Source organism: Strigops habroptila, chromosome 10, assembly GCF_004027225.2.
Source record: "Strigops habroptila isolate Jane chromosome 10, bStrHab1.2.pri, whole genome shotgun sequence".
In the NCBI taxonomy this organism is placed as follows: domain Eukaryota; kingdom Metazoa; phylum Chordata; class Aves; order Psittaciformes; family Psittacidae; genus Strigops; species Strigops habroptila.
Window position 1 is genome coordinate 42,143,773 of NC_046359.1, and position 9,471 is coordinate 42,153,243.

At 44.0% G+C, this 9,471-nt stretch overlaps 1 protein-coding gene across 1 annotated transcript; it reads right to left on the reverse strand.

Moving 5' to 3' along the window:
* Positions 1-1,510: 1,510 nt before the first annotated feature.
* LOC115613468 (ADP-ribosylation factor-like protein 6-interacting protein 4) lies at positions 1,511-9,471 on the reverse strand. The gene is made up of 6 exons (XM_030498890.1): positions 9,090-9,471; positions 8,622-8,693; positions 8,250-8,384; positions 4,903-5,624; positions 4,583-4,675; positions 1,511-2,776 (listed from the first exon to the last, which is right to left on the reverse strand). The coding sequence occupies exons 1-4, from the start codon at positions 9,469-9,471 to the stop codon at positions 5,557-5,559; spliced, it is 657 nt and encodes a 218-aa protein (XP_030354750.1). The 3' UTR covers positions 1,511-2,776; positions 4,583-4,675; positions 4,903-5,556.

Genomic DNA, 9,471 nt, shown 5'->3' on the forward strand with positions numbered 1-9,471 from the left:
TTGCATATCAGGTTGACATCCCACGCCGCTTCACAGCTCCCTCATGCAAATTTCCCCATCTGTATTTCATCACACTCCTCTCCACCTCTTCCCTTACTGTCATAACCTTCATGTCTGGTTCAGTCTTTGGTTCAGCTGCCACAACAGTAATCTGAAGAAGTATTAAAAAGCTATGCCTTAGCAAAAAGGTGAACAAAATTAACTTCTTTCTGGCATGGACAATTATTCTGACTCTATGGGCCTGTGCTCACTAGAGAGACTGTTGGCCAGCTCCAAACAGCAGCCTCAAAGATACTCAGTCCCAAGAAGATGCACGTGATCTCAGTGCTTGGGAAAGATGGGGAAGGATGGACGCAACATGAACTCTTTAGCAACCCAAGAATCTATGTGGAGATGGGTAGAAAAGGAGGTTTATAAAGGCAGCAACTGCTGGGAAGTTCCAGACAGCACTTGTAAGAGACTGGGCAGGAGAGAATAAAACCTAATCACTGCCACAGAACTTAAGCAGCTTGGCTTTCTAAAAGAAACGGTAGCTCAGAGCTAAACGCATAGAAATACTTTAAAGCATCAAAGCATATCCAACATGTCAAAACTGAACAGGAAAAGATTAGTCTGTCCTGAAACAGAAAAAAGCTTTCTTTTTGCTTCTTTAAAGAAAAAGTGGTCTGACTCATTTTTGTACAGAGTTCACAACTACCAAAACCCTAAAAGAGGAACAGGCCACATCATATTACTAAAGGTCCTTCACCTTTTCCACACTAGAATGGAATACTGAGTGAGTTTTTACCATCTTGACTGGTCTCAAATAAGACAGCAAGCAGCAGTCTTCAAGTAAGTCTGAACCTTCCAGCGAATGCCATTCTTTACAACTGCAATCTCTGAGTTTCCCATTCCTATTTATTTTCCATCTTTCAAATGTCTACTTTGCACCCACCCACCTCAATTTTCAGGAAATGATACTATCTTTACATAAAATATAGCCTAAGGAATGGCAAGGATGTTAGTGTTTTGTAAGACTGCATTTGGGATTAACCTTGTAAAGAGAAATCCAGAGATAAAAGCTGCTTATCCGGGCAAGATGCTTTGGCATTCCCGGCTAGAAGACACCAAAGCAGTATAAATCAAAGCATAATCCCCATGAAAAAAAAAGGAAGAGGGGTTTTTTTTTTCTTTGTTTGGGTTTTGCCCTACTGACATTTCAGAACAGTGCTTCCAAAAAAGCTTCCATCACCAGGTTACAAGTCAAGGAAAGTCTAATTCTTACCGTGTTTTCATGTTTTATGTTGATAAAACTTGCCTTTCTGGATCAGGGCCTTAGTCTCTAAAGAGTTGTATCTCTGCAACAATTGCACAAAAATACCCCCAAAACAACCAAACCAAACCCAGGGAGAGGACAGGATTCCAGCAGCCTCAGGTTTCACACACCAAAACAGTTCTAAAATCATCCCTTGAGGAACGGTATAAATCTTCAAGATTTACTTAAAACACCAGGGCAGACACAGACACAAAGTTTTCCATTGGTTTGCTCTTTGATGAACTCCCACACTCGGACCACTGTATACCTGATATTCCTGCCGAAGTCAACCGCCCCAGCTCCTTTTATCAGGCTAAACTGTGGTTCCCGAGGAGCACTTGCTACCCAAGGGATTCAAGTAGAATTCCTGCATCAGGGTTATATACACAGGGGCCTGCTGGGTGATCAAAAGTCAAGAGTCTGGAAGTGAGCAAGCACTGAGCAAACTACCACACACACACACAAGTTATGCTGGGGTCCAGCTGCATATCCAGACCTGGCTTATCTCCCAGTGGCAAGTCAACATACCTGGAGGGTCACTGTCACTGCCCACCTTGGCGTCATTCCTACAGCTCTTTCTCTTCCCGTTAGGCTAAGACATAGGGATGTGTGTCTTGCTGCACTTCAGATGGAGGAAGAGGTGATGCACAGCTCACGGGATCAGAAAGGAAGGCCAGAATTCCAGAGTTTTTAAGTCTAGGAAATGCAACTCCAGATGTGGGGGGTAAACTATCTATTGCGAGCTGCCTTTGAACAGCTGATCCGGATAGACAAAATCAGGGCCTTCCCTGCTTCCATTTTACAGTAAAAATCATTCAGCTACCATTATTGCTCTAGAGTATTTTACTGTTACACTTTCTAGTGACAGAGAGCAATAAACTGTCCAGAGAAAGATCATATCTCAAACCCTAAAAGAAAATAATCTATCAGTGAATGAACCATCAAAAAATCATTTATGTAAAAACATGTTCTATTTACAAAGGTCAATCTGCTCTTTAGGACAAGTAAAAGCACTACTGGAAAAAATAAACATACAGAAATGCCTCATCTTTCAAACAGACATTTACTAATACTCTGCTTTGCTTAAACTACTAGAAACATGAAGATACTAGAAATTAAGAGTACATTGTGCATGCAGTTAGGATAGAAATTACATTACTAGATTTCAGTGCGTCATTTATCATCAACGACACACTCTCAGGCTCTTCCAAAAACACCACAGCCTGGCTATTACCTTAGGATCTCAAAAGGAGGACACGGATCTTCATTAACAAGTTATCAGTTACTCTTCATTTTGCCATTAAAAAAAGAACATCCCGATTGTCTTCTCAAACTTGGTGTCCTTTTCCCTGAGTTTCCCTTTAGTGTTTTGCTAGGCATGAAGATCGTTGGCTTGGTAGAGTTACAAGTCCTGGCTCAGCACTCTTCCCATTACAAGGCAGAGTTCAGGAATTCAAGGAGTTGTGCACGGTTCCGGTCCCTCTGTAGAGCAGAAAGGCAGAGGCAGTTGTTTAACAGACCTGTACCCAGTGGAGCAAGGCAGCATAACGCTGCTTTCTGTGGGGCTTTCACATCTCAGGCAGCACAACCCTGCTTTCTTTGGGACTTTCACATCTCGGGCAGCACAACCCTGCTTTCTTTGGGACTTTCACATCTCGGGCAGCACAACCCTGCTTTCTTTGGGACTTTCACATCTCGGGCAGCACAACCCTGCTTTCTTTGGGACTTTCACATCTCAGGCAGCACAACCCTGCTCTCTGTGGGGCTTTCACACCTCAGCACAGTGCACAGCAGGCGCTACCACATTCACAGAGCTGGGTATGAGTAGCTACCACTTTGGCATGCGTGCCTGGAGAAGTGCAAAGCAGTGGGTACTCAGGAGAGATGCTACAGGAGACAAGCTGTCACTGTCACTATTTCATGATGTATTTTCTAACGGGCTCCCTCTGGAGGCCCCACTGGGCTGTCATCATGTAGCTCATAGCTTGCTCAGGAGGGAGCTTGCAAGCAGAACCGATGCAATTCTCTGGTGTCTGCGGCGATGTTCACTGTACACACAGCAAGCCTTGTGCTTTGGGAAGTACTGTTGTTTCCTATGCATAAACAGCAACTTGCAGCATAACAGAAATGGAACCACGAATTTAGGATCTTTCTTTATATAAGAGATGGCCCAAACAGTCAGAACACTTGTTTCCAGGGGTTTTAGTCACAATTTACAAAACAATTATTGAATCTCAAAATACTGCGAAGAATGGATGTTGTTCAATTCAGCATGTTCATGAGCACGGACACCAAACAAAAAAGGACCAAATATTTGATATCAAATACTGTAAGAAGCAGGTTACTGGGATAAAACTGGCAAGCATTCAGCATCATTTAACGCAAACTTCAGTGCCACAAAAGGAAGATAATGTCTTTTTGATCAAATTTAACTTGGAATACTCAGGTCTGCTTTGGTAGCTACAGAAAATGCTCCATCCCTGACAGTGTTCAAGGCCAGGTTGGACACAGGGGCTTGGAGCAACCTGCTTTAGTGTGAGGTGTCCCTGCCTCCGGCAGAGGTTTGGAACTGGGTGATCCCAAGGTCCTTTCCAATCCAAACCAGTCTAGGATTCTACGAATCAGAACCTGCCAAACTGGACACCTCAGCAAAATAACACTTTCAACACATACTGACTACTACCAGAACCCCACTGCAGATCACTCTAAGGTGTGGAAACTGATCAAACAAGCAAACACATTATGTAAGTGCTGAGATCAAACACCTCAATAGCACAAAATCATATTCATGGTATCTGTTTTCCAGGGTACTTCAGCAAAATCATCTGACTGCTCTGAGACAACGCATGAGCACGTGGTCCTAACACTACCGTTGTCTAATTCCTCTCTGAATAATGGCTAGTCTCCCATGCATTAGAAAAACACAGTAAAGCAGCAATTACCACCACAAAAGACTGGATGAAGATGAGGACAATTAAAAACAGTGTAAATTAAATCAACAGAGAAAGCCACAAATCAGCTAAACATTACAGACTGCAATTCTAAGAACCTGCACAAGCATCCTTTGGTTATCTACCCATGCCTGAGTATGCCAAGCCCACTCATAACACAAAACCTGCCAAAAGAATGAATTTGAATTTCTCAGATGGCATCACAGCCACATTAAAAGTTACACACAATTTACAACTCCTAGCTAAGAGCTACGCTTCAACAAAAGACTACTATTAGGAAAATATTAAAAGATACAGTATTTTCTCTTAGGGATTTATAGACTATTTTAGCTCTTACCTCTAGATCCTTCTTAGTCTTCTTTATTCTCATCTTAATTTTCTTTCCAGTTATCATGCTGTAGTTTTCATTCTTCTTTTTGTTTTTAAAGAACTACAATGAGATTACACATTAAAAAGACCTAATTATTCTGTAATGTTGCAAATCTTAAATTAAATTACAGACAATATTCTTTTATAGTTCCTCACTGTCCGAAACAATAGAGAGAGGTTTCTATCTGTCAGTGACAAAACTGGTGGTGTTATAAAGATTTTTATGACAGGACAGATGAAGCGTTTAGATGAGAAATATAATGGGACTTCAGACTCATATGAGCATACCTTGGAAAGCTGGACAGGTCCTGTTTTCTCTTTCTTCTTCTTCTTTTCTTTCTTTTTCTTCATTTTGCTATCTTTTTTCCTTTTCTACAAGTATGAGACATACACTCTTATGCTTACAGACTTACAAGGGCAATAAAAAACAGTATCTACAAGTAGCTCTCAACACCCCAGGTAGTGAAGACAGCCACTACTGCTTGCCCTTTCCACTGCTGAATAGCTACTAGCTGAAGTACACAGAAAGTAATGCAACGGTGTTAGCAACCATCAGGATCTTGAGAGTCTGATCCCACGTTCTCTCTCTTTCGATGTAACCCAAAGACACAAAATCACTGAACAGAAAGCCCTAATAAAATGAAAAATCACAACAGCAAGAATCTACTACTCTCTCATTGACTATAAATTGTTTCTTCTGACAATTCTGTAATGTTATCAAGATTCCCCACTCCTCTTTTCTTCAGAGACCACTCTAAACTCTAGCTGGACCAGCAATGATTGGCAAAAGGAACCTTTAAATTAGTTCTCCCTCAGTACACAGTCAAGTATATGCCAACCTATCAGTTCACCTCCTGTAACCCTAAAAGGATGACTCAGATTTACACAGCCACTGGTTATCAAAAAAGGAACTATTTTCTGTTTGTTAACGACTTCTCTCTGTCAATGTTTAATTACCTTTTTGTTGTGTTTTTCTTTTTTCTTTTTCTTTGATTTAGACTTAGGAGAATCTAAAATTAAACAAAAACAAACCCCTGTAAGTTTAGCATTCTGAAAAAGGCATTTGGTTTTACAGATAAAGCATAGAGAAATGCAAAACCCAAGAAGGAAATGCTCTGATTTAGCTATATATATGTGGCTTAAACCACGACAATATATTAACACTGGTTGAAACTAACCCTGGGAAAAGCAACACATCAACTTACTGCCACTTACTGGTCCAACAAGGAAACTGAAAATACCTGATTTACTCTGTGATTACTTATACCGCTGATTATAGAGACAATACTTCTCTCTCCTCCTCTGCAGCTGTGCTCAACAGATTGCCAATACCTGCTTGATAGCCAGGGATTTTGACTCTCAAAGGAGGCAACAAAAAGTATTGTTGGGGCTGAAAAAACACTGAAAAGATTATCACTGTTCAAGGCAAATGAACTTTTCATATTACTCAGCTCACCTTCCAACTTCAAGGGGTTTAGTACATTTTGTAAAGCAGAAACTCACAAGTTCTATAAGCCAGTAATAGTTTTTACACTGTGACTGGTACGTAAGGAAGTCGATTTTGAAGCACCAGCTTTGACTATAGAGAGTGTGAAACCTACAGAGAGTGTGAAACAGCTTACTGGTCTCCCAACAGACTGCCTCCATGGTATCAGCTCTGCAGTGTCTTTACAACAAATTCCAAACAGAAGATAACATTATAGGAATACACCAGAGCACAGCCAGACTCAAAAGTCAGGAAAGCCTAAGGTAAGGCTGCCCAAGCAATCTTCTTCTGGCCTTCTAATGATAAATACAGCACAAGAGTATCAGAAGAAACAACTAATGTGGCAATTCTATCACCATGTTCAGCCTCTTGGTAACAATGGACTGGACTAAGTGCCCCCAGGGGATGGATGGTATACCTGGCCAGAAGGCTTTTACAAATGTTTGCCTTCAAGAAAGGGGTTCAAGAACACTGGGTTTCCTTCCAGGCTCTGAAAATCAGTGCACTATAGTGAACAGACACTTGCCCCTTTGCCCACATCTCCTCCAGAGTCAGTTTTTACCTCCCACCATCCCAGCCATGGTTCTCCTGACCACAAACACTAGAAGAACCCCTCTAGACTTCTGCACTGAACTGTCGACTTCTTAGGCTAAGCAAAGCCATCTTTTGCTCCTGTTCACTCATTTTCAGTTGCCATCCCTCCCCATCCAGCCTCTTTAACAGCTCCATCTTCTTCCATACTGGGTCCACCCCACCTCCCTAGTTCTAGTGCCTATTTGCCTGCATGTCTCCTGTCTGAGGGCTAGTGGCAACTACCTGCACCCACCTATCTGTCTTAGCTCAGTTACCTCACGTCTTTTTTTGTCTAAATGGAGTAAACAGAATTGTTTAAACATGCCCTTGTAGGACATTTTTTGCTAGATCATCTGTTCTCCCCTGTGAATGGGAAAACCTAGGGAATTTTTAGCTGTAAAGTTTTAGCAAACCTCTGAGCATGCCGACTGACAACTTGAGCCTAATTCAGAGTGATTTTTTTTTCCTTAGATACATGTGTCTTGACATCTCTCCAAAAAATGAACCAGGGAGCATGGCGACCATGTTCACACAATCAGTGGCTGACAGGACATTGTAATTATTTTTACAAGTTTTAGAGTGTACCACATGGGATAAAATTCATTCAAGAAGAAAACACCTCCCTCAAATGTGCAAGTTCATAGATTTTAATATTTTCAGAACTTATTTATGTCAGATACACTGAATCCTGCCACTGACGTATGAGAACAAGTACTATTTCCATGCAGATGTAAATCTGCTTCAAGAGAAGCAGAACTAATTCTTTGTTAAACATATATGTCACAAATATGAGGTCCTGCCAACCTGATGTTAGACTCTGCATCAGGAGAACTCTAGTTCATACTAGAGTTCTTCCCAGTCATAGTAAAAAGGGTAAAACACTTTTCAGTGTTTAACCTGACACATTTTATTAAAAAATGGCAATTTGGACAGTTTACCTGCAGTGATACCAAGTATCTTGAGACAGAATATCGAAGCAATGCAGTCCTGATATAATCAGCAATACGTTCCCCTCAGTGTCACAAGTTATACCCATGGAAAACATCTGCACTTACTCCCAGATAGTATCTACCCCAGGTTTTCTAAGTAAGCAGCAGCTTAGTATGGAAAGTCTTAATCCTGCATGTGTGTTCCCACTGAATTTGGTCATTGGTATTAACGAACCTCACATGAGTCCTCAAAGTGAAATGCTTGAAATGTAAAGACCAAAGTAAGACTAAAACAAAAACCCCAATTCTGGTCCAGACAGATGGGTGAAGCAGAAAAAGATCTGTGTTTTGAAAGTCTAACAAACACAGTTAGAGTTTCAAATCTATATGGCATACTGTTACAAAGGAACATTTCTCTGCATGACAGTTTCTACTCTGAAGTTAAAAAGTTAACACAAGAACATTGCACAGGGTGTGTAAAGAGGTACCTTCACACAGCAATAGGAAAGGGTTATGAGAGAAACCCCCTGAACACGCAGTACTGGTATTCTACATTGTCATTTTGTGGTGCTTTAGCCACGTTAAAATAAGCTTTTAAACATTTCCAGGAGTGGTAAACATTGTGTGTACGCATGGAGGTAGCTTACCTCTGCTGCTTGAAGAAGATGACCTCGATGATGAGCGTGATGAGGAGGAAGAAGTGGATGTAGTGCTAGAAGACGACGTGGATGAAATGGACGATGATCTGCTTCTACTGCGTTTTCGTTTCCTTTTTTCTTTTCCTTAGGATAACAGAAGGCAACAGTGACAAGCATGCTCGTAACTGTGGTCTACAACAGTGACTCTCCACAGAACTTAAAACCCTTGAAATAGGGGCTCATTGTGTTTTTTTCCCCGCTTCCAGTGTGACATGGTCTATTACCGAGTGACAACGTTCAATATCAGGCTCAAACACAGTGACTGATATAAGGGTTAACCCACATAACACCAAAGCACAGAGATGGATCAGCAATGCCTACCTCGGCCTTTCAGCCCTTCTTCTGAAGTTGCACAGCGCGTTCTACTTTTCTCATCCTTCCTGTCATCCATACCTACCGAGAGACAAAAGCACAGTAAATACCATCACCGCCACAAGGTTTTGGGAGGGGAAAAAGCGCGGTGGGGAGACAGAGGAAACCCACGCGCACTGCAGGGCACCCCCCAACCACCCACTGCGGCGAAGCCACGCTCAGGCTCTCATCCTGCCCCCCCAGGAACCGGAGGCCAAGCCCCTGGTTTCGTGCCATCCACGGACGCGCCAACAGCGCGGGTACAACACGCTGCCGCTTGGTGTTACCGGTGGCTCGCACGGTCCCGCCGAGGCAGGAGGAAGCCTGAGGGCCCCGGGCCCGCGTCCCACCCGCCCCCCGCCAGCCCCGCAGGCCGCTCCCGCGGGCACACCGGCTCCCACCTGCTCCCCGCGGCCGAGCCCGCTGGGGGGGACTCACAGGACGTCCCTGCCCGACCCACGCCGGGCGGAGCCGGCTGCCGCCGCGCGTACCGAGCAGCGGCCCGGGCCCCGCTGCCGCCCCGGAAGCGCTGGCGCGGCCCGGCGCCGCTTCCTGCCCACTGCGGGCGGTGCGCCTGCCCGCGGCCCTGCCCGCTGGTTCCTGCCCCGGGCTGAGCGCTCCCCGGCCCGGCCTCCGCCCGGGGTGGGAGGCCGAACGTAGCGCGCCCCAGCGGGTGCTTGGGTGGAACCGGCCCCCCCTGCCTGGGCAGCAGCGCCCGCTGCCCGGCGCTGGGGTTAACCCAGTGCATGGGCAACCTCCACCCTCCCGTTGCTGTGCGCCGGTATGGGGCTGCAGCGCTCCTGCCTGTCCGCATCTCCAT